Raw genomic sequence first — 24,634 nt, forward strand, 5'->3', positions numbered from 1 at the left:
TGAGTGGAAGGCGTGATCAATGTGGAGTGAAGAATAGTGATCAATGGAGATCGCTCTGAGGAAAGGGACATTACCAGTGGTGTACCTCAAAGTTCTATTCTTGGGACTGTTTTTTATAACATTTTTATAAACGATATTGCTGAAGGGCTGTTTGGTAAGATTTGCCTCTTTGCAGATGATACCAAAATCTGCAATAGAGTAGACACCCCGGATGGTGTGAATAACATGAAGAAAGACCAGGTGAAGCTTGAAGAATGGTCTGAAATTTGGCAGCTAAAATTTAATGCTAAGAAATGCAAGGTCATGCATTTGGACTGCAAAAACCCAAGGGAAGGGTACAGTTTAGGGGGTGAAGAACAGTCTTACTGGGTCAGATCAATGGTACATCAATCCCAGTAGCCCGTTCTCACGGTGGCCAATCCAGGTGGCCAAAACCCAAGTTGTAGCAATATTCCATGCTACCCCCAGTGGCTTCCCCCTTGTCTTTCTCAATAACAGACTATGGACTTTTCCTCCAGGAACTTGTCCAAACCTTTCTTAAAACCATGCTATCTGCTCTTACCACATCCTCTGGCAATGCGTTTCAGAGCTTAACTATTCTCTGAGTGAAAAAAAAATTTCCTATTGGTTTTAACAGTTTTTACGTGTAACTTCATAGAGTGTCCCCTAGTCTTTGTAATTGATCCACTTGCATGACAGAAGAGCGGGACTTGGGTGTGATTGTATTTTAAGATGGCCAAACAGGTTGAAAAGATGATGGCGAAAGCTAGAAAATGCTAGGGTGCCTATGGAGAGGTATGGCCAGTAGGAAAAAGGAGGTACTGATGCCTCTGTATAAGACTTTGGTGTACTATTCTGGAGGCCGCATCTTCAAAAAGATATAAAAAGGATGAATCTGTCCAGAGGAAGGCTACTAAAATGGTGCGTGGCCTTTATCATAAGGTGTATGGGGACTGACATACAGATTTCAATCAGTATACTTTGGAGGAAAGGCGGGAGAGGGACGATATGCTAGAGATTTTTAAATACCTACTTGATGTAAATGCGCATGAGTAGAGTCTCTTTCATTTGAGAAGAAGCTCTGGAATGAGAGGGCATAGGAGTAATCTTAAGGAAATACTTTTTACAGAAAGAGTGGTAGATGTGTGGAACAGTCTCCCGGAAGAGGTATGGAGACTGTCTGAATTCAAGAAAGTCTGGGATAGGCACATGGGACCTCTTAGAGAGAGGAAGAGATAATGGTTACTGTGAATGGGCATACTGGATGGATCATTTGGTCTTTATCTGCCATCATGTTTCTAATATCCAGAAGCTTGCAGACTTTGGCCTGCACCTGAAGCACCTTCTCAGATGGCCCACAAGTGAATTCCAGAAAACACTCGGTCAGAGCACAGAGAAACTCCAGTTTGTAGCCATCCCTGAGAACCTCCAGGACCCAGCGGTCGGAAATTATTGCTTGCCATTCTGCCAGAAAGGCCGACAACCGCCCCCCCCGATCTGTGGGGGAGGAGACACATGTCTGGTGTCAAAACTGTTTATTTGCCAGAGCCGAATGCTTTGTTATTCCTCAATAAAAATAAAAGTTAATAAAAGATTTTCAAATAAGAAGAAACACAAGCACTGGCAAGTTAGATGCAAAGCATTCATAAAGACAGCCAAGAAGGAATATGAAGAGAAACTTGCAAAAGAGTAAAAACTCATAACAATTTTTTTAGGTATATCAAATGCAGAAAACCTGTGAGGGAATCTGTAAGACTGTTGGATGATCAAGAAGCAAAAGGGGCGCTCAGGGAGGATAAGGCCATAGCGGAAAGACTGAATGAATTATTTGTTTCGGTCTTTACAGAAGAAGATGTAAGAGATCTACCTGAACCGGAAATGGTTTTCAAGGGTGATGATGCGGAGAAATTGAAAGAAATCTCGGTGAACCTGGAAGAAGTACTGAGCCAAATCGACAAGTTAAAAAGTGATAAATCATCAGGACCGGATGGTATATATCCCAGGGTATTAAAAGAACTCAAAAATGAAATTGCTGACCTGCTGTTAATGATCTGTAACCTGACATTAAAATACTCTGTAGGATTGAGCTCGTACTCCACAAAGGAGAGAGGAGGCAGAAGGAGCCAGCTGAGTGACTAAATTTAACTCCTGCAGAAGTCTCTGATATGAGATCAGGTAATACAGCAGACAAACTCAGAAGCATGGGATCATCCCCTGGTTCTAAAGCCAGAGAAGTATCTGAAGATCCGGTATACTGTCCTGTGTCTCCCGCAATGGGAAAAGTATCCTCAGAAAACAAGGAGACTACAAGTTGATCATCATCAACAGCATTGCCCCAAACAAGGTCAGCTAACTCAGGAACAGTGACTGACAGAGGACATGCAAAACAGCTGAGACAAGTCCGAGGCAGAGCAGGACTGCGCAGAAGCAGCACGGATAACCTGAAAGGAATTCCACAAGAATTTCAAAAATTCTGAGAAGGCCTCAAGACTCAGGGGGAGGGGGGGAAGAGTCACTCTTAGATGACTTGACCTTTTGTTCCTTAGGCTGTAGGGCGTCCACGAGTTTCGCGCAGAATTTTCAGCCTTGCCGAGCCCCCCCAAAAGAAATGGCTGCCTCAATGGGCTAGCCACCCGTTCAGACAGGAGAGAGGTTAAGCATGACACAAGTTTGCACTGGAGGTGCTAAATATGTGCAATCCTGGCAAGGATTTATTTATTTATTTAAAAATTTATATACTGCATAAATACTATGCGGTTTACAAAATTACATGCATACATATTAAAAATACTAAAACATGTTTCGACAGAACAAACACAATAAAACATTAACAGTCGCATTATTAAAACTTTTTTTCAAATTCATCCAACAAGATGGAAAGACAAAATCCCATAAAAACATTTACAGGACGGTAAGGCTTCAGCAGCAAATAGCATTAGCACATGAAGGCATTAACAAATAATTGTGTTTTCAAGGACTCCATCTCAACAAGATTTGATGCAAACACTGCAGTTTTGGATGTGCAGCCAGCTTTTGAAAAAACAAACAAACAAAATAATTGCTAAAAATCCAAGATGTCCACCATTAAGAAATTTGCACCAAAATCACGATGTTTTTCACTTTTACCAAAGTACAAAAACTGTGATTTTAGGATTTTTCAGTTGGGGGAACACAGGGGGACATTCAGACACCTCCCCACCTCATAGGCTGCAATAGCCTTACTCACTGAGCTGCAACCTGCCTCAGCTCTCTTACAGTAGCTGGAATCAGAGAATCACTGCCTCATGCTGGGAATGCCTCTTTGAGGCTGATCTACGGGCTGCAAGTCAGTCACGATGCCTGACTTACCTCTACCCCTGCACCCTGCGAGACAAGGCCGAGTCTCCAAAGGAAGCCTAACAGCCTACGATTCAAGCTCTGCTATACAGAGGGTGAGAGAAAGGTGGGGAAGGCCCCTGAGCTCCAAAGAAACAAATGTAGGTTGGCTAACAGGTACCATCAGGGATCAATCAGCCTGTCAGCTGCAGACCAGAGTTCCCTACGCAGGCAGAGCTAAAGAAACACTCTGAGCACAAAGAAAACCCCAAACAGAACACTCCTTCAGGCTTGTGTGCAAAAGGGAAAAACTACAGGTGGGAGTAGAGTTGTCAATGAAGTACAGGAGGTCAGAGAAAAAATCTGGAGTGGATTCCTTCTGCAGATTGCTTGCGGCCATTGTGAGATAACCCACTTATCTAGAATGTCTCACCTATTGCACTGGAAATAGTGGACATGCTCTTTGGCATGAGATCTAGAGAAAACTGTAAAAAGTATAAAAGGGAGCTTGCAGAAAACAGAAGAGAATAGAGCATGCAAATACCAGTAGGAAGCATGAGAGAGCATGCAGAGAAGAGTAGAAAGAACAGCAGCATGCTTAAGAAGATGAAAGCATAAAAATGATGCAAGAGCCATAGTGAAATGTGCAGTGGACAAAAGAGGGTAGAAGATGAACAACAAAAGCAGACTGTCCCAGTTAGGATTTTTCAAGAGAGCCTCTACTCTTCAACTGGTACACAGCTCCTCTCTCTTGCCTTTGAACTGATATGCATAGATATACCCCCTTCCATCTGAAGATCAAAAGAGATTAAGCTATAGAAGAAATAAGAATGCTCATGGAACTATGCTACTCACTTTTTCAGTTTCTCCCCCACGGCTGGAGGTGCTACAGGCTTTCTTGCCTGTTCCCTGGATGGAGAGGCTGACCTGCTCTGGTTTTGAGATGCACTCCCGCTGCTGCTGCTGCTGCTGCTGCTGCTGCTGCGCCGATGTCCACTCATTCTCCCACTGTGACGATAATGATCCCCAGAGTGACTCCTGCAAGACATCAAGCAAAGTTATTTATTTGTAATATGTGCTCTTCAAGATAGGCAATGTTGCCTGATGGAACCCTTCTTGAATCAGTAACTAAAAGCTACCAGAACTTTCCATCATATGTAAACTGACGAAGCCAGCAACATTTTTTGGGAATTCTTTATTTATAATAGAGAGCAGATGACAAAAATATCACTTCATTATACATAAGCAATACAGAAATCCCATCCCCAATCTGTGGCTACCCCTCTCCCCAACTTCCAACATAGTGATATGCTGACATTGGAAGACCTGAACCACAAGTCTGTAAAGTGCACTTTTGATATTGTAATCTGTCTGATGTATTCTTTATATATCTAATTGTGGTGTACTGCTCTGCTTTCTAACCTAAATCTCTTTATTCCTCAAAAAAACAAACCGAAAAAATGGCTTTTCCTTCTTTTTCTGGTACAAGAGTCTTTCTTGAGCTGCTAATTTTTCTAAACTTTCCTAACTTGGGTTTTTTTTTAAAACATATTTTTTATTGAGAATGGCAAACGGCCCAGACAAATAAGTACACACATCAAAATGGCAATACAGAAAGAACAAGAATAACAATAGATGAGGAAACAAATACAGTGGTACCTTGGTTTACGAGCATAATTCATTCCAGAAGCATGCTCGTAATCCAAAGTACTTGTATATCAAAACAACTTTCCCCATAGGTCATAATGGCAACACTGACAATTCATTTCACAACACAAAAGGTGTTGAAGAAGTGGCGAGGGTGGCCCAGGGGTGTGTACATGTCGGGTGCCGGGTGCTGCAGCGCCACCTCAAGGAAACGCCTCCACCGTCCGCCAGACGCTGGAGAACCCCTGAACCCACACAGCACCGCTTCAGGGGGATTCATCTTCTGTCCGCTGGACAGCCTTCCATGCTGGGTGCCTTCCGCATGTTGGAGAGCCTATGAGAGCCATATGCAGCCAAGTGCCGTCCCACCTGCACGTTGCATATGATCACGCACGTCGATGATTGACGTTGTGCGTGATCATACGCAACGTGCAGATGGGACGGCACTCGGCTGCGTGGGCTCAGGCAGAGGCTCTCCAACATGCGGAAGCCACCCGGCGTGGAAGGCTGGCCGGCAGATGGAAGAGGCATCCCCCTGAAGTGGCGCTTCCTGCAGCTGTATCGAGGCGGTGCTCGGTTTGCGAGACAAAAGTTTGCTGAGTGTTTTGCTCGTCTTGCAAAACACTCGCAAACCATGTTACTCACAACACTGAAGTTCCACTGTATAGTCCTCATCAAAAAGAACGAGTCCATGTGGATGCAGGTAAAAGTCCAGCAAAAAGAGAAACAGCAGACCATTCCAAACCCACAACTCTCAGGACAAGCGGAAAGCCAGACTAGACCATAGGCCATAAGAATTTTAAAACTATAGAAAACTACTAACCCACAGACAAACAAGCAGTAACCCTCATACTCCATTCCACACAACACACACACATCAAACATACTACTGCCAATGCAACAGTCTCTCCATGCATACCACCCTACAAGTCCCTCCCCCTCCACCTGCAGCACAGGTAGGGAAGTGAAAATGCCCCAACCGAAGATTCCAGAAAAGCAAACGTAAAGTAGTTTCATGTAGCAGTTAGGGAGTAAGAAGGTCCAGGAAGCCCCCCCATAAAGCAACATAATGTCTCATGTCCAGTCTACGGGATGCATCATAAGAGCGAATCTCAAATTGTGCAATCTCTCTCAACTTGCCTCGTCATTGAGCAGCAGGTGAGGAGTTCTCAGAAGCCCAGTAGGTCAAAATCAATTTTTTCATCACCAAAGTGTCATTATACAGGAATCTACATTGAGGAGGAGAGAGGAACTGCTCCCGTAGCGATCCCTGAAAGTCCAGAAGGAAGGTGCCATAAAGCACAGTTACTTATCGTAACAGTTGATATCCAGGGACAACAGGCAGATATTCTCAACATGTGGGTGACATCATCCACATAGCCCCGAAGTGGGCAGACTTGCTTGAAGAACTTTCAGAATGTTTGCAAGTGCCTTCCCGATGAATGTAGGTCGCGCGTTTCCTCTGAGGTACCTCAGTTCAGATACCTAGCCAAGAAGCCAACCAGGGGAGGTGGGTGGATTGTGAGAATATCTGCCTGCTGTCCCTGGATAACAATTGCTACGGTAAGTAACTGTGCTTTATCCTAGGACAAGCAGGCAGCATATTCTCAACATGTGGGTGACCTCCAAGCTAACCAGAAAGCAATGTTGCTTACCGTAACAGTTGTTATCCAGGGACAGCAGGCAGCTATTCTCACTAGTGGGTGATGTCATCCGACAGAGCCCCAATGCGGACGTCTCACAAGCATACTTGCTTGAAGAAACTTCAGAAGTTTCGAGATGCCTGCACCACGCATGCGCGAGTGCCTTCCCTCCCGATGCACCGGGCGTGTCTCCTCAGTTCTTTTCTTTCCGCGGAGCTGAGAAGTTTTGCTTCAACTCTCTGCGCTGAGTGAACCCGTGTTCTTGTCTTCTAGTGCTGCGGTTTTGAGTTTATTTTCTCTTAATCGTGTGTTTTCTTCTGTCGTTTTATTATTTTGTAAAAAAAAAAAAAAATTTTCCGAAGATTCGACCGGGTCGGCCACGTGGCTGGGGCCCCGCTCCTTCGATCTAGCGGCGGAGCTTTTTCGGCCTATGTCCCGGCCTATTACCGGTTTTAAGAAGTGTATCAAGTGCCAGTGCGCAATTTCATTGACAGACCCGCATCGACGCTGTTTGCAGTGTCTCGGGCCTGAACATCTTCCGAAATCGTGCCGGCCTTGTTCCACTCTAACAGCACATGCTTTCAAGCGTAGCTGTTTCCTGTGGGAGTCGATGTTCACAATGGAAGCTTCCAAGGAGCCTTCGACTTCGACCAGCGCTTCGCCTTTGCCTGCGAAGTCGTCATCTACTCCTGCTGCATCGGGTCTTTTGAAGCCGGCTTCCTTTGTTCCGGCTTCGACCCCACCTCCTGTTCCGGTGCCTGCTTCAGTCTCCTCAGATCAGGTACCTCCTCAGACCATTCCCCCGGTGGTTATTAAGGTGCCTAAGGCTTCTAAGGCTAAGCACTTGACCACACGGGACCACAAAGACCGTACAGAGGGTCCCACTTTGAGTGCGGCTCCTCCCTTGTCGGCTTCGCTGCGGTCGATCATGGAGGCCCAATTCATTGAATTAATGACTACCATGGGGCCCAAGTGGCTTGCCACAATCCAGCATGGGCATGCAGACCCTCCTCGTGGGGGCGAGCCGCCCCCTCCTCCTCCGCCTTGCCACTCGCTCTCACTACTAGGGGAGGAGGAGCGGCGCTTGGCCACCAGTTCATCGAGGCGCGCTTCGTTTAGTGAGATGCCGCCTCTGGAACCCATCCCCACCCCGGGTGAAGACAATTGGGATGTGCCTTCGGGTAGTCGAAGCCCTAGGCGTCGTCAGGAGGAATTCTTCCGGAGCCCCTTCCATGCCAAGCCATCTCTCGACCTATGTAATGCTGCTTGAGAGGCGTCGGCCCATCCTCCTCTTCACTCTACGGCCTCCAGCCCCATCTATTCATTGGAGGCCTCTGCAGAGCCATCTGGGCGTCGCCGTTCCAGATCTCCTTCGAGACGGAGGGAGGGGCACCGTTCCAGGCATTCTTTGAGGCATTCGTCTAGGCATTCTACAGTCTCGCCTCAGAAGAAGCTTCCTCGTGTGGGGTATTCATCTTCAGATATCTCCCCTCCTCCGGGCCCGGAGTTCGAGGATACCTACAGGTCGTTCTCTCCTTGTCGATTCCATGTCTCCTTGGATCAGGAGGCCTCAACTTCATCAAGTCCGTCTCAGTGTCCTGTCTTGGCGGACCAGCTGTCTTTTTCATCTTTTCTACGGCAGATGGCGGATGATCTCGACATCACCTTGGACTCGGGTTCCCGCTACTCCAAGGAGTACCTGGATACCATGCATCTGCCTCATCTTCCTGCTGAGTCTCTTCGCCTGCCTCTCCACAAGCTCCTCGACCAAACCTTCATGCGTTGTTTTGAAACGCCGTACTCCATTCCTGCCGTTCCTGGCAAACTGGATGCCCGGTATCGCACGGTGCATCATAAGGGGTTTGGGGGCTCCCAGCTCTCCCATCAGTCACTGTTGGTCGAGTCCTCCCTCAAGCTATCTCATCCGTCCCAGGTGTATGCCTCGGTACCACCGGGCCGAGAGGTGGAAGACCATGGATAAGTTCGGGAGGCGCATCTACCAGAACTCGATGATAGCTTCCCGAGTTCTCAATTACACCTTCCATTTTGCCACCTATTTGGAGTTCTTTCTTCCAGTGCTTCGGAAGTTTATGCCTTACATCGAATCTCAAGCTCGTTTTGAATACGAGGAGGTCGTTGCCTCGCTGTCCCATAAACCCAGAAACCACAGGAAGAGCAGACAGGAGTTTCCCTTCGATAGGCTGATGAAAAGCAGCAATTGCACTGAGGTGGACTCTAATGGATGTGGATTTGATGCCAGATTGAGATAAGTGCAGCAGGTAATCCAAAACCGAAGACAAGGAGGTAGATTGCAGCTCCTTGTGGTGATCAGTACAACCAAGCAGAGAATCTAGTCCATTTCTGGATGTAACACTGCCCAGTGGAAGGCTTCCTGGAAACCTCTAGAATGTCCTGTACAGATTGCGAGAACTGTAGAGTGGAAGTTAGGTTGAGAGGTACCAAACTGTTAGGTGTAGAGACTGCAGGTTGGGATGAAGCAGAGACCCTTGAATCTGTGTAAGCAAAGAGGGATATACTGGTAGAAGTAGAGGCTCCCCCTGTTGCTGAGTTGAAGTAGAAGGGAGTACCATGGTTGTCTGGGCCACCGAGTAGCTATCAGAATCATGGTGGCATGCTCCTTCTTGAGCTTGACAAGAGTCTTGAGAATCAGAGGGAATAGAGGGAATGTATATCGCCCCTTCTGCCTCGAGGCGGTGAGGAGAGTATATCCTGGAGCAGAACTGAGGCAGTTTGTTGTTGTGGGGAGATGCAAAGAGGTCTATCTGAGGAGTTCCCCACTGAGCAAAAATGTGATGTAGAGGCGAGGAATTGAGTGTCCATTCGTGAGGTTGTAGAAGACGATTCAATTTGTCTGCCAGACAGTTTTTGCTCCCCTTGGATGTATACAGCTCTCAGGAAGGTGTTGTGAAGGATTGCCCAATTCCAAAGCGTCAGAGTTTCTTGGCAAAGAGGGAAAGATTCTGTCCCTCTCTGTTTGTTCACATAATAAATAGCGACCTGATTGTCTGTTCAAATGAAGACTACTGTGTCGTGGAGAAGACGCTGAAAAGCTTTGAGAGCATAGAAGATCGCTCTGAGTTGCAACAGATTGATATGACATCAACAATCTATGCTGGCCCAGTGACCTTGAGAGCAGAGACCATCTAGGTGCGCCCCCCAAGTGTATGTTGAGGAATCTGTCATGAGAATCTTCTGATGAGGGGGCGTGTGAAATAGCAAACCTCTGGAAAGATTGGAAGAGAGCATTCACCAGTGGAGAGACTGTCTCAACGAAGGAGTCACTGTTATGTGTTGAGAGAGTGGGTCACAAGCTTGCTGCCACTGAGATGCCAAGGTCCACTAAGGAAATCGGAGATGAAGTCTGGCAAAAGAAGTCATGTGAACTGTAAAGGCCATGTGACCGAGAAGAACCATCATGTGTCTTGCCGAGATTGATGTGAGGGAAGACACTTATTGACAAAGGTGAATGAGAGCATCTAGACGTTGAGGCAGGAACGCTCTCAGTTGATCAGGATGGCTCCAATAATCTGTTTGTGAGGGGCGTAGCTGTGACTTTGGAAAGTTGATTTCGAACCCAAGACTTTGGAGAAAAGAAATAATCTGTTGGGTTGCTACAATAACCCCTTGTTGCGACGAGGCTTTGATGAGCCAGTCATCCAGATATGGAAAGACTTGAAGACCCTGCCTCTGTAGGACTGCAGCCACCACCACCAGGCATTTTGTGAAGACTCTGGGAGATGATTCCAGTCCGAAAGGGAGGACTCTGTATTGGAAATGAAGATTCCCCACCCAAAATCTTAGGAATCTGCGAGAGGCTGGATGAATTGGAATATGAGTGTAAGTCTCTTTGAGATCTAGGGAGCATACCCAATCTTCTTGATGCATCAGGGGATACAGGGTTGGAAGAGAGAGCAACCAAAACTTTTCTTTGACAAGAAATTTGTTGAGAGCTCTAAAGTCCAGGATAGGTCGCAAATCCCCTGTCTTCTTTGGCACCAGAAAGTAACGGGAAAAACCCGTGTCCCGTTGAGCCAAGGGAACCTCTTCGACAGCATGGAGGCAAAGAAGAGCCTGAGCCTCCTGAAGAAGAAGGGGAAGTTGCAACACATTGGAAGGAAACTCTCTTGGAAGGAGATCTGGTGGAATTTGAAGAAATTGGAGCGAGTAACCCTCTCTGATGATGGTGAGAACCCAGAGGTCTGATGTAATCTACTCCCACTGTTGGTAAAAATGATGGAGGTGACCTCCTATGGGAAGAACAGAAGACTGATGGATGAAGATTGACGTTATGCTCAGACTTAGATTGTTAAAAGGCTGTGCAGGCTTAGCTACAGCAGGAGTCTGGGGTTTCTGTTGATGCTGCTGCTGTGGTTGTTTCCTGGGTGGAGGCATGGAATAAGCTGGAGTAGATTGAGGTAGCCTATAAGGCTTAGTAGCTGGAGGATTAGGCTTAGGTCGAATCAAAGAGGCAAATGACCGTTCATGCTCTGACAAACTCTTGGTGGCAGCATCAATGGATTTGTCAAAGAGCTCATTACCTTGACATGGTATATTGGCTAGGCAATCTTGAAGGTTAGGATCCATGTTCACAATCCGTAACCAAGCCAGGTGTCGCATTGCCAGAGAAAAAGCAGTGACTCGAGATGAAATTTCAAATGCATCATAAGTCGCTTGGAGCATAAACAGACGTATTTGAGATAGAGTATGGTGGAGCTGTTGAAACTCAGGAAACCGATGTTTAGGTAAGTCTGAGAAGAAGTAGAGCATGGTCTTTATGCAATACTTCAGATAAGAGGTGAATATGAAGTTGAAGTTCAAAATCCTGTTTGCTATCATGGAATTTTGATACAGATGGCGTCCCAATTTATCCATGGTCTGTCCCCCTCTTCCTGGAGGGATTGCAGCATAGACTTTGGTGAGAGATGATTCTACCACCAAAGATTGGTGAGACAATTGTGGCTTCTCAAACCCTTTACAAGGAACTGTGCGGTAACGAGAAAGCGTACCATGGGCCCTAAAGAGATGAGAATAATCCCGCTCCACTTGGTGCAAAACTCACCAAACATCCAACAAGTCGAGGGAAGAAGCCAAAAGCTGAGCCCCAGTACAGGTCTTAAGGGCCTCCCTACCCGTGGAAGAGGAGCGATCCAGCCTCGGGTCCGGAACCTCATTAAAGTCCCCCCCAAGTAGCAGGGGAATATTTCCAAACCATAGCATTACACTTGTACAGAAAGCAATAATAGAAGGCACATTAAACACAATGTAATTATGACTCATAAAGTTAACAAAATTTAACTATTTATGCTCAACTTAGGATCCAAGACTCAAAAACGGCAAAGCATAAAAGAAAATACTAAGAATTTGAAAAGAGACTTAAAGCTATAGCACTGAAGTGATAATATATAGGGCTCAAAGATTTCTTCCATCCAGACTAGACATTGCCACAAAAGTTGTCAATTGGGATGGTTCAAAGAACACATACTTAACAGTACGGTAACACACAATACATTTACACGGATGTCTCAAATAAAAAGTCGCCCCCAAAGATATAACCCCAGGATTCAAATGAAGAAATTCACAGCGGCGCTTTGCGTCTCCCGTGCTAAACCTGGAAACATTTGTATTTTATGACCAAGAAATATTTTTTGTCTATTTTTAAAGTAAAGTTTTAACAACCATGTTTTATCAATTGGTAAGGCTAAAGTAATAATCATAGTGGCTGATGATGCCAAGTCCTTCTCAGATGTCTCTAAGATTTCTGAAATATTTAAGGGTTCTTGATCTGAGGGTTTTTCTTTTTGTTGTTGATTTTGTCCTTTATCAGGCAGGTAATAGACCCGTGAGAATGGTGGTAACAATTCTTCAGATATCTCCAAGATTTCCACTAGATATCTCTTAAGCATATCTCTAGATGTTACCAAATCAAGCCTAGAAAAATTAATTAACCTTAAATTATTACTATGCGAGTTATTGTCAAGCATTTCAATTTTCCTCCTTAAATTAATGTTATCTTTAACTAAAGTCTCTTGTAGATGTTTTGATGTTATCATTTCCTTCTCAATTTTTTGTATAGATGAATTAGAAGTGTTTATATCTTTTCTTATATCATTTAATTCTTTGTTATGTTCCTTAATTTTTCTTTCAATTTGTTGAAAAGTAGGAATAATGGTCTTAACAAAGTCAACCATTAGGTCCCATAAGAAATCTAGAGTCACTTCAGCAGGCTTAATCAGTACAATTGGCACTTGTGTGAGTGTATAGTGCTCACCGTTCTGAAGATTTTCTTCATGGCATGTCTTCTGGGTTCCCCCCTCCTGTAGATAAATCTGCCTCAGATATCTCCATTGGGGACCTTGTGAAGCGAGCCCCAACTTCCAAGCTCTCCTCTGGATCCTTACTTGCCTCTGGAGAAGAGTATACCTCAGATTCTGGGGTTTCCCCACTCCTGGGGCAGCTAGCGGCGCCCTGACATTGGGGCTAAGAGTAGTATCGGGCCCAAGAGTGTCCACCGCGGGTTCAGCTCCCTGTGTCCTCAGCAGGCCAACATCCGATGACGCTGAGACCTCCTGCATGCGCCTTAGGAACTCCTGAATATTGCCGAGACCCGGAGCTCCAGAGCGCCGTGAGGCAGAAGCAGCGCTCCGGCCCCTTTTCTTAGGCATCGCGGTAAGTACAATTACCGCTTAAGAGAATTTCTTCAAAAAATTGGTGTCCTGAGACGAACGACTCAGCGCATCCTGCTTTCAGTCGCCATCTTGGATCCAAAGCTATCGTCCTGGAAAATTTTTATCGGGGCTCCATCATAGCAAAATGTGTTCCTTTTCTGCTTATAATGCCTCATTAATTCTGCCTTGTGAGCAGAATTATGCACTTTAAGTATAGTCACTCTGGCACGGGTGTGATCGTCCGTTCTCCTGCCAAGATGATGCGCCAAATCAAGTCGTAAGGGCCCCATTCCAGTCGGCAATGGGAGCTCCGTCTGCAATCAGGACTTAAGGGTAGAAGACGAGAGTCGGGGACCACCTCTGGTAAGCCTACCAGTCGCAGGTTATCTCTCCTAGACCGATTCTCTAGATCAGTGGTCTCCAAAGTCCCTCCTTGAGGGTCGAATCCAGTCAGGTTTTCGGGATTTCCCCAATGAATATGCATGAGATGTATGTGCATGTACTGCTTTCAATGCATATTCATTGGGGAAAACCTGACTGGATTCGGCCCTCGAGGAGGGACTTTGGAGACCCTTTCTCTAGATCTTCGAGCTTCTCGGCCTGGCGCTGGATTTGCTCCTTAAGGGAAAGAAGATCCGCAGTCAATGAGGTGTGCGCGTCCTTGACCAGCACCACCCGTGTCTCCAATTTGCCAGTGCGCTGGGCCGTTTCGGTTAACATTGTTTCCAATGAGGTTAGTTGACCTGATAGTTGCTCTAACCTTGAATCCAAAGCACGTACCACTGATGCTGAGAGCGCTTCTATGTGCGCTTCAGAAAGAGGGAGCGCAGAACCCGAATCTGACGCTGCTATCTTGGGGTCAGATTTTTGAGACCTCATGTCTTTTTCTTTATCCTTTCTTGTTGATTTTTCACTCATTGCCGGACTGCAATGCTGGACAAACCTGTCCATGCAACTCTCCAATCTGTACCCCGTAAGCACAAACACCGGGTGAGGCTAGGCAGGGCAGGAAAGGACCCGGGACCCCAGAGCTCGAGCAAGACATGTCTTCCTCAGTTCAACACATCACTTGACTTCTAGATTACAAAATTATAATCAAAACTAAAAACAAACAAACCCATAACGAAATAAAAATCATATATCATAATATAATTATTTTGCCATTTTCATGCCACTCAAGCAAGTATCATTCATACTATTGGTAGCTAGATGAAAAAATTGGTTGCTCTCAATATTTCAAACTATTTCCTTCATCTACCATAATTTTAACCATCTTATGCACTGCAACAGAACTATTTATGACTCAAATGCTCTCTACAGCTGGGGCCGAGACTTATCTGCTGCCTTAAGCTCTATGTAGGTCAGGGATTATCACTTCTGATAACAAAGAAAGGAGGAATTATGAGAAAAGAGAATGAGATTTTAGAACCCTTTTGGTCATATCTGTGTCAAATAAGGACCAAATTTGCTGTCCTCCTTCAAAGATCTAGCCTTGTGCTGAGGGCTGTGTTCTCTTTGCCTATCTCCAGCTCCCATTACCTTGATCTACGACGGGAGTAATGACGGCTGCGGTCTGTGGAATACGATCTGGATCGTCGACGTTCATCCCGGGATCCTCCATCAGAATAATGGCGGTTCCGGCTATGAGACCTGGAGTACCTTCTTGTACGAGAATGAGAGCGAGAGTAGCGACTGGTTCTGCGTTGCCCAATGCCTCGTTGAGACCGGGAGCTGGACTGGGAGCTGGAGGAGGAAGAGGAAGAGGTGGAAATGGTGCGCCTCCTGAAATACAAAGAAAAGAATAACATTAGCATATTGAAAAAAAATAAAAGGGATGCGGAACACCTCCCAAGTCTGGAAACCTAGCACAAGGCTGTCAGTCTTTATTCCATAAGAACAACTGAACAGGTCACATGGTCTTTTTTTCTGCTGTGTCATTCTACATTTCTGTGTATTTCCCTAGCAAATAACCTCCAGCCTCCCATTCTGAAAGTGCCCTGTGAAACCTCTGAGGTCTTAAAAGATGGTCTTTTCCTATAGAGGTCACATTATTTGAGGGCTAGCTTGGAACCCATCCTGGAGTGAACAGCAATTAGGCTTGGCTTCTCATTTTGAAAAGCAGTTGGCCACATGGGTCTCTAGTACATGTTATAAAGTCAGTTTTAAAGAGGCAATGAGGATCCACTGAATTATGAACTGGTTGGAAAACAGAGTTAAGATGTTTTATAGCACTATGAGGAAAGTAGTATATTGAGTTCTTGGGAAAGGTTAGAAGCTGCCAAATTTCTGCTTACTCTTAAAAGTGATCCTAGATAGTCAAAGGAGTAAGTATCATAGACCTCCCAAAATTCCACAATTCATATTACTAATCACTCTCTCTCACCTCCCTCCCAACTCAAATAATTCCTGCTTCTAGCCCCTCTTTCCTTCAAGCTCCCTAATAGGCCACCAGTAGTCTTCTAAGCCTTAGCATCCCTGGCACAGACCTCCACTTTGTATGTCTTCAGCAGGCGTCCTTTCCAATAGGGAACATTAAGGGGCAATTTATAAGAGGACACCTATGTCCAAGTAGAAAAAAGGCACCCAATTTTAGCCTTTTATAAAAGCAATACAGGTACCCGTGTGCCTTTATATAATACGATCCCAAAACTAGTGTAAGAAAAGGGTCATAGATTTGATATACTACCTTTCTATGGTATAATCAAAGCGGCTTTTTATATACAAGTAATTATATACAAAACATGCAAATGATGACACAAACATTTATACCTCCTTTGAAGTTGGTATAAACGTGTGTATGCACACTGCATAAAAATACATGAATATAATACAACTCTTTCCCTGGGAATGCCCATATACAGTGTGTGTATATGGTATAAGTGGAACCACATTTTACACAGAACACAGATAGGAATTAAAATACTTGTTGCAGTTTTCCAGGTTTTGCCGATGGACTTTCCCACCAAAATTCAGATTGGTGACCAACAGAATTTCCTGCCTCATTCACATCAAGCTTCAATCAATCAGGTTTGATGACCCACTATATATAAAGACAAGCTGCAGACCTCACAGATTACCCTGAAGAAAAACACAGCATGATGGCTCAAACGGCTGTTCTACCTGACTAGACACAGCAAAACTCAGAAAACTGCAACAAGCATGATGCCAGCCATGGAAGCTTAAGAGAGCAGAATTAAGATGTCCATCTCAGGATACACTAAATTCCAGTGGTATTTTAGAAAAGGAACTGCCACTGTACAGCCTTTTCTAAAATACCTGCAGGAGTGGAAGATTAGGTTTTCACCTTCGATAATCTTCTTTGTTAGCCCCTGGAAGATTCAGTAGGCTAGGTGTTCAATCCCTTCCCGCAATCTAGGAGTTGCAGAAATCCAAATACTTTTCTGAGCATGTGCCCCTCCTACCTTAGCAGAGAGTTAAGAGCCCCCTACAGTTCAGTCCCAAGCCAAGCAACATACCAGAATAAATCCATGAGAAAATAAGGGAGAAAGGGAGAACCCCCTCCCCCCCCCCCCCCGGTAAGAAACAATTTCTGCTCTGGGCTGCTCTGCAAAACATGAAAACAAGTAATAAAAAGGCAAAAGGCAACACAGGAAAACACTAAGGAACAATATAGAACAGGGATCTCAAAGTCCCTCCTTGAGGGCCTCAATCCAGTCGGGTTTTCAGGATTTCCCCAATGAATATGCTTTGAAAGCAGTGCATGCACATAGATCTCATGCATATTCATTCAGGAAATCCTGAAAACCCGACTGGTTTGCGGCCTTCAAGGAGGGACTTTGAGATACCTGATGTAGAACTAACCTGCTTGCATGCAATGAGCACCCACATGAAGCAGCCTTTGGTAATATGCATACTCACAGAAGAGCGAACTCCCCACATGATCCGTCTACTGGCTGGAAGATCCTGAAGCCTGAAAGGAGAATAACTGAGGCCAAAGAAAGCAGGTGATTCAGAATAACTGAGCTTACTAAATCTGCCAGGGACCTAACTGAAAGAAAATTACACAGGTCAACACATAATTTTCATCAGAGTTAATGTTGGGTGGGTTTTGTAGCATTTTTCATGCCGATTTCAAATCTGTGTTTAGTTTTTCACTAGCACATCACATTTTAGTAATGAGGCTCATTATATATAATTCTAAACGTTCATTGGGTGATATATCATGTGTTTATAGGATAAACATATAAGGAGGGTTAACAACAGTTGTCTTTGTTTTTTATGCTATACAGTGATTAATATCAGTCTTCATCATGCCAAGACATTGTACTAATCATCCAGATAGTTTCTGTTATGTCTGTGGTTCATTCACGATGAAAGCAAAACGTCGCCCAATCTGATCTGAAGAAGGTACAGAAATTGTATTTTGGCTGTCAACTGGGTGGCCAGGATAAATCTTGGGCTCCAAATATCATCTGTACCAGTTGTTCCAACGGACTTCGTGACTGGCTCAATCGATGAAAGGCAGCGATGTCATTTGCAATCTCAATGATATGGAGGGAACCGCTAGACCATATTAAAGACTGCTACTTTTGCTTTGTGAACACAAGTGGATTCTCAGCTAAAACTAACCACAAAATTATATATCCTACTCTGGATTCTGCTATTAGGCCTGTTCCGCATGATGATTCATTGCCTGTCCTTGTACCTCCACAAGATGGACTTCCTTCTGTAGAACATGATGAGGAATAGTGATGTCGGTCACAATCCAGAATTATCTGATCCTGATTATGAGAATGATTAAGATTCAGAACTAGAAATCTTTACATAAGCTGAGCTCCATGATCTTATTCGTTATCTAAATCTTTCAAAAGAAAAAGCAGAACTTCTTGCTTCAAGGCTTAAGCAAAAGCACTTGCTTGCAAAAGATGCTAATATAACTCATTACAGAAAAAGGAATCATAACTTAACAACATACTTCACTGACATTAACGGGCTCTTCAACAATTTGTCACAAGTGCATTGTCCAGATGAATGGCATCTCTTCATTGATTCATCACAGAGAAGCTTGAAGGCAGTGCTACTGCACAACGGACATTCCAAACCAAGTTTACCAATTGCCCATTCTGTTTATGAGAATATGAAGAATTTACTAGAAGCAATCAGTTATAAAACACACAAGTGGAACATCTATGGTGATCTGAAGGTCATTGGCATGTTAATGGGAATGCAAGGAGAATTCTCTAAATACTGCTTTTCCTGTGCTTGTGGGATAGCAGATCTACAGCTGAACATTAAGTCAAGCATGTCTGGCAGCTGAGGGATACCTATAACCCAGTGTGAAATTTATGCCATTGGTGGATCCTCATAAAATATTATTACCACCTCTTCATTATCAAGCTGGGGTTGATGAAGAACCTGGTAAAGGCCATGGGTAAAGCAAACTCACCAGGTTTTCAATATCTTGTTAAGAAATTTCCAAAAATCAGCACTGCAAAACTGAAGGAAGGGATATTTATAGGCCCACAGATCAAGTCTGTTATGCAGGATGAAGATTTTAAGCAATCGCTCTCAGCAGCTAAGCTTGAAGCTTGGGAAGCATTCAAGTGATTAGTGGAAAACTTTCTGGCAACCATATGTCTCCTTCATACAAGGAAGGAGTTCAGAATCTCCTTGACTCATATCAGAAACTTGGCTGTTGCATGCCATTAAAAATACACTTTTTGCACTCACATCTTGACTTTGTTCTGGAAAATCTTGGTATGGTGAGTGATAAGCAAGGAGAACGTTTTCACCAGGGCTACGAAGGTTTCTGGAATGAGAGTATGATGGCCGACTACTGCTGCATGTGTGCCGTGACAATCCAGACACAACTCACAAAAAGAAATCATACGCTAAGCATTTTTGAAGAAATATTGTTTAAGTGACACAGTCCAGTATAATTATGCTATGCTGTGTGCTTATTTAACTTTGGACTGAAGATACTGCAACATTTCTTTAAGTTGATGCTGCAATTCTTAAAACCCTATATGCTAAAACGCTATAAACTAACATTAGTCATTACTTTAAAAGTTTATGTGAGTGAAAAAAAACTAATAACAGATCTGAAATCAACGTGAAAATCTGATTTAGAAGAATGTGCTATATTGTCAGATGATTCAGAAAAAAAATTTTTGTTGCCTTGTGTTATCAAAGGTGAAAACCTAATCTTCAGGTTTCAGGTTTATTTAAAAATTTGATATACCAACTTATCAAAATTCAAAGCGGTTTTACATAAGATAAAAACTAAGAATAAAAAGAGCGTACATTAAAAACAAATTACAAATAATGCTACAAACAATCTAACGCACTGACAAACATTAACTTACTGACACAGGATGGAAAAGGACGGAAATACAATATGCATAAAGAGAAAGAAGGGGAGAAGGACCAAACAAAAGGAAGGGGAACAATAAAATAAATAGTTTAGTATCTTCCATTCTGTTATGTGTATTCTGGATTCAGTTCACTAGCTCCGGAGGGACAGAAGAACCCTCCCATAACACAAAGGTCCCAAAAACAGCATCAGAGCGAGCTGCCATATGCACCCGGAAAACCAATAAAGGTATGAAGAGAGAACCATGTAGTCGCCCTGCAAATTTCATCTGGATGAATCGCGTGACATTCCGCTTACAAAACAGCAACACTTCTAGACAAGTGGGAATTAAGGGAAACCAGTGGCTGCTTGCTGTGAGCGATTTAAGTTGCAGAAATAGCCATATGAATCCAATGGGTGTTCAAGGTCTTAGTCACCAATCTACCATGCTGAGGCGGGACAGTCAGGAGAAAGGTGATGAGATAGCCTATAATCATTAGGCCTCTCCAAATAATGGGGCGAGACTCTCTTGACATCCAATTTGCGTAAAATCTGATCTTTTCTCTTAGAGCCTGTGGAATGAATTGCAGGCATATGAACTTCCTGGTTGACATGGAAAGTGGAAACCAGCTTTGGTAGAAAGGAAGGTACAGTACGGAGAACTACTCCTTCATCCTTAAATCGGAGAAAGGGCTCCCAGCATGAAAAAGCTTGAAGTACCGAGATACACTGTGCCAAGACAATAGCGACTAGAAAGACAGTCTTGATTGTCAGGTATAGAAGAATAGCATCCTTTAGTGGCTCAAATGGAACTTCTGCAAGGCCCTGAAGAACGATATTAATATTCCACAAGAGGAAAGGAAGGCTGCAAATGAAGCGCCCTCCTCAGAAACCGTGTAACATCTGGATGAGCAGTAAGTGAACTAGAACCCCTGCGTGTCTGGAAGAAAGGAAAGGCCTACATACCTGAACTTTAAGGGAGGCCACCTGCCGAAAGGAAAGCTAGGACCACCGAACAGGCACCACTTGGTCCTTAGCACATCACTTAGCATAACAAGCCATAGTAGAGGGTTTCTTGGACTTCAAAAGCGTTGAGATGACCACATCTGAATAACTGTGTCTCATCAAGGCTGAGCACTCAAGAGCCATGCTGTGTGTTCTCCATGGGCACTGGACCCTGACTGAGAAGGTTGCGATGAAGAGGGAATTTGAGTTTCCTTTCCTGCTGAACACAGATGAGATCTGCATACCATGGATGACAAGGCCAGTCCAGAGCAACCAGAATCATGAGGTCGGAAGGCGTCACTATCCGGCAGATGACCCGACCAACCAGAGGTCATGGAGGGAACACATAAAGGAGCTTGTGAGCTGGCCAGGGCTGAACTAAGGCATTCAGCACTAAGCTTCCGCACTTTGTTCTTTGACTGAAGAAGCCATCATGTCCATCTGGGGCTGACCCCAGCACTGTAAAATCAGACAGAATGCTTTCCATCAGTGGGACCATTTTCCTGGGTCCAGGATCTGGCGACTGAGGAATTCTGTCTTTACGTTGTTGACTCTAGCCATGTGCGCCGCCAAGAGAGACAGAAGATGCAACTCTACCCATCAGAACAGCTGGTGTGCTTCTTGGCCCAAGGCAGTGCTACTTGTGCTCCCTTGATGATGGACATACGCCACCACTGTGGCGTTGTCTGAGAATACTCACATTGCTTTTTCTTCTAGAGTAGGCTGGAGAGCGAGTAACACCAGTCAAATTGCCTGAAGCTCCAGATGATTGATTGACCAATGCCTCTGATGTGGAGTCCGTTGTCCCAGAATGGAGTGGTCTCCACAGTGAGCACCGCAACCCGACAGGCTGGCTTCCATCATAAGAGTGATCCAATCTTAGATCTGAAGAGGCTTGCCATGGCAGAAAGCCTCCCCCTGAAGCCACCAGTGCAGACTACTGTACGCTGGTTCCATCCAGGGGAGCGGCATCTGAAAGGGATGATGCTGCGGAGACCACTGAGAGAGGAGAAAGTCCTGTAGAGGTCCAAGAAGGCTGCCATGGACCCCAGCACCAACAGATAATGCCAGGCCTTGGGAGTTGGAAGGTCCAGATCTCTGATCTGCTGCTGAAGTTTCTGTCTGCATGGCTCAGGAAGAAAAACACGACCCTTCCAGTTGTCGAAGAGAGGGCCCAGATACTCCAAGGTCTGAGATGGTGCCAAATGGCTCTTCTTAAAGTTGACAATCCAACCCAAGCACTGTAGCAGACACCACCGTCTCCAACACTCGCTCACACTCATGTCGAGACAGAGCACAGATCAACCAGTTATCAAGTAAGGATGGACCTGTACACACTGCCTGCGGAGACAAGCTGCTACAACTACCATTACCTTAGTGAAAGTGCGGGGAGCTGTCGCGAGCCCAAAAGGTAAAGTCGCAAACTGGAAATGTTGTTGCAGAACATGGAAACATGCGATGCTCTGGAAAGATTGGAATATGGAAGTAAACTTCCGTGAGATCCAAGGACGCTAGAAACTCCCTAGGAGAGACAGCAACAATGACTGTGTGCATGGTTTACATTCAGAAATGAGGAATCTCCAGGAAGCGATTGACCAGCTGTTCTGCTATAGTTAAAAGGGGATAGATTCCGTACAAACATAAGGATGTTCTTCTTAACCCAGAATGGTAGAAACCTGGAACGCTTTTCCGGAGGCTGTTATAGGGGAAAACACTCTCCAGGGATTCAAGACAAAGTTAGACAAGTTCCTGCTGAATCAGAACATACGCAGGTAAGGCTAGACTCAGTTAGGGCACTGGTCATTGAACTAAGGGCTGCTGCGGGAGCAGACTGCTGGGCACGATGGACCACTGGTCTGACCCAGCAGTGGCAATTCTTATGTTCTTATGACCAATTTGAGATCCAGAATGCGTATCCAGTCCTCCGAACATTTCTTTAGCACGATGACGTATTGTGACAAACCTACAGCAATCCCAAGGTTTATCACAGGGAAATACAGGAAAACATATAAACCCCGGTGCAGAAGGGCAGACCAGGTCTGAGCCCATGACAGTAATTTAGCTGACTACCCTATGAACAGTGAGGATGAGACTGAAACAGAACAGGAAAGGTTTGCCTTACCTGAGGCACTGCCAAAGCAAAGTAAGAAATCTCTGCCCTACTTTTGCCCAGGTCCTGTAAGGCAGAAAGCAGGAAGACAGTTTTCCCTCAGAGAAACATCCCAGGTTTAGGAAGGAAAGCCCTTCCCCCCACTGAAGCCAAGGGGGTGTGGTTTATTTCCTCAGCTTAAAGCGAGGCTCAGCAGAGAGCAGGAGACAGGACGGGAGGAGAGACAGGAAGCTCAGAACGGGACTGAGCTTACCCCAGACCAGGAAGGGCAGTTTCCCAGCCCTGACTGGGAAATGAGACAGGAGCAGGCTAAAGAAATCCTATCTTTAGGATTCTTGTCTTCAGAGCTAGGTGAGGCAATGATGGTGGAAGACAGCAATGCTACAGCTGAGATATGGCCAGAGCAAATGGAAGTAGCCTGAAACAAACGTGAGTTTTGTTGGATGTTTTCCTGGGCTGTTTGTTTTCCTGATAGGCAGATTGTGTGTGCTGCCAGAGAAAGGATTTTGGACTGTAGAATTTGCTACCTTCTTTTTGCCTCTGTGTTTCAAGCCAAAGGACTGTATCCTGCACTGTACCAAACAGTGACTAAATTAGACGTGGGGCAGAAACCTCAGTCTGTTTATCTCTGATTCACGGTTAATAGAACTCCGTGTGGGATCACCAGCTGCTGTTATCATAGCAGCTGGCTGATTGCAGGGTGTCTGCACAAGTCTCAAAAACAGTGAAAACCTCTCAGTAAAACTACTATGCTTTCTCTGTTAATTACCTCAGAACCAGTGTTTGCTGCCTATTGACTACCTGTTTAAAGCTGTCTGTATACCTTGCTCAAGAACCTGTTTTCCAGTAGTAGAAATTATGCTGTATCTATCTCATGACTAACTGTGCCAGCCGTCCTGTATTACTGGTTTATTAAGCAATGCCATAAACGCTGTCCTGCAGCTCAGGAACAGAGAGCTGCTTATTGGAGCTGTTGTAAGACAGTGCAGCAGCTGAATAAAATGGATGTCTTTCTTTTAGTAAAACATGCCTAAAGTCAGACTCTGGTAAAGAGGACTGTATATACTTACCTGCTAAAGTCCAGAGCTGGCAACTGGGTTAAAGTTGATTTTGAGGAACCTTTTTTCAATTGAATTTAATTTCCATGTTTGCACCGAAATCTGTTGTGGTTTATAATTTGGAGGTTTTTTGGCAAAATAAAACTTATGTTTTTTTACTGTCATTCTGACTTGATGGTATTCTGTGAGAGTCCAGTAAAAGAGCCATTCCAGGCCATTGCCTGGGAATAACCAACCTGAAAGACGACCCTAGTTCCAGTGGGACCACGCCAAAGTAAGCATCATGTCACTACCTGGTTGCCCGTAGCACTCTTAGAGGGCACAGGTATGACAGTATAAAGAGTGTCTGCCTAAGCCCAATTCATGTTCTGGAACAGGTACTATTGCTCAGATGTCCAAGAAATGCTGCAGGGTAGCACGGACCTTTGACTCCTCCTCCGGTTGACCTGCCAGAGAGTCCAGAAACAAATCTGTGCCCCTCCCGAATGATGTCCAGCATCCATTGATTGAGGATATGCGAGTTCACTTGCGGTAAAATGGAAAGAGCCGGCCCCTGATATGAGGAAGCCGTGCCTGACTTAAGGCGTCATTGGGGCTTTTAAGGAGCAGTAGCTGCCTGGGATCCAGATGACTGAGAACGCCTGGAATTGGAATTGTTGTAACGAGGAAGGTATCCCTGAGAATATCTCTGGAAGGAAGAGCCCGAGGATCTCTGATGAAATCTGTGGGAGGGATAAAAAGTACTTGTTCACAGGGAGAGACTTAGGGCAGCGATCAGCGACAATGACCATGAGATCATCCAGAACTTTCCCAAAAAGAAGCTGACCTTTGAAAGGGAGGCTCCTTAAAGTGGCTTT

The 24,634-nt window shown here is 44.8% G+C and overlaps 1 protein-coding gene across 6 annotated transcripts in view; it reads right to left on the minus strand.

Moving 5' to 3' along the window:
- CLASRP (CLK4 associating serine/arginine rich protein) overlaps window positions 1-24,634 on the minus strand; it is a 211,791-nt gene that overhangs the window by 82,529 nt on the left and 104,628 nt on the right. For all 6 annotated transcript variants that reach the window (XR_004540410.1, XM_033955808.1, XM_033955811.1 and 3 more), the window contains exons 13-14: window positions 14,831-15,073; window positions 4,171-4,353 (exon numbers count right to left, since the gene is read on the minus strand). Coding sequence is in view for 5 of the 6 variants with exons in the window: in XM_033955808.1 (XP_033811699.1) it covers window positions 4,171-4,353; window positions 14,831-15,073 (426 nt within the window). In the remaining variant the exon portion in view is untranslated. The remainder of the gene's footprint in view (window positions 1-4,170; window positions 4,354-14,830; window positions 15,074-24,634) is intronic.

The sequence above is a fragment of the Geotrypetes seraphini genome, chromosome 8 (genome assembly GCF_902459505.1).
Source record: "Geotrypetes seraphini chromosome 8, aGeoSer1.1, whole genome shotgun sequence".
Lineage (NCBI taxonomy): Eukaryota > Metazoa > Chordata > Amphibia > Gymnophiona > Dermophiidae > Geotrypetes > Geotrypetes seraphini.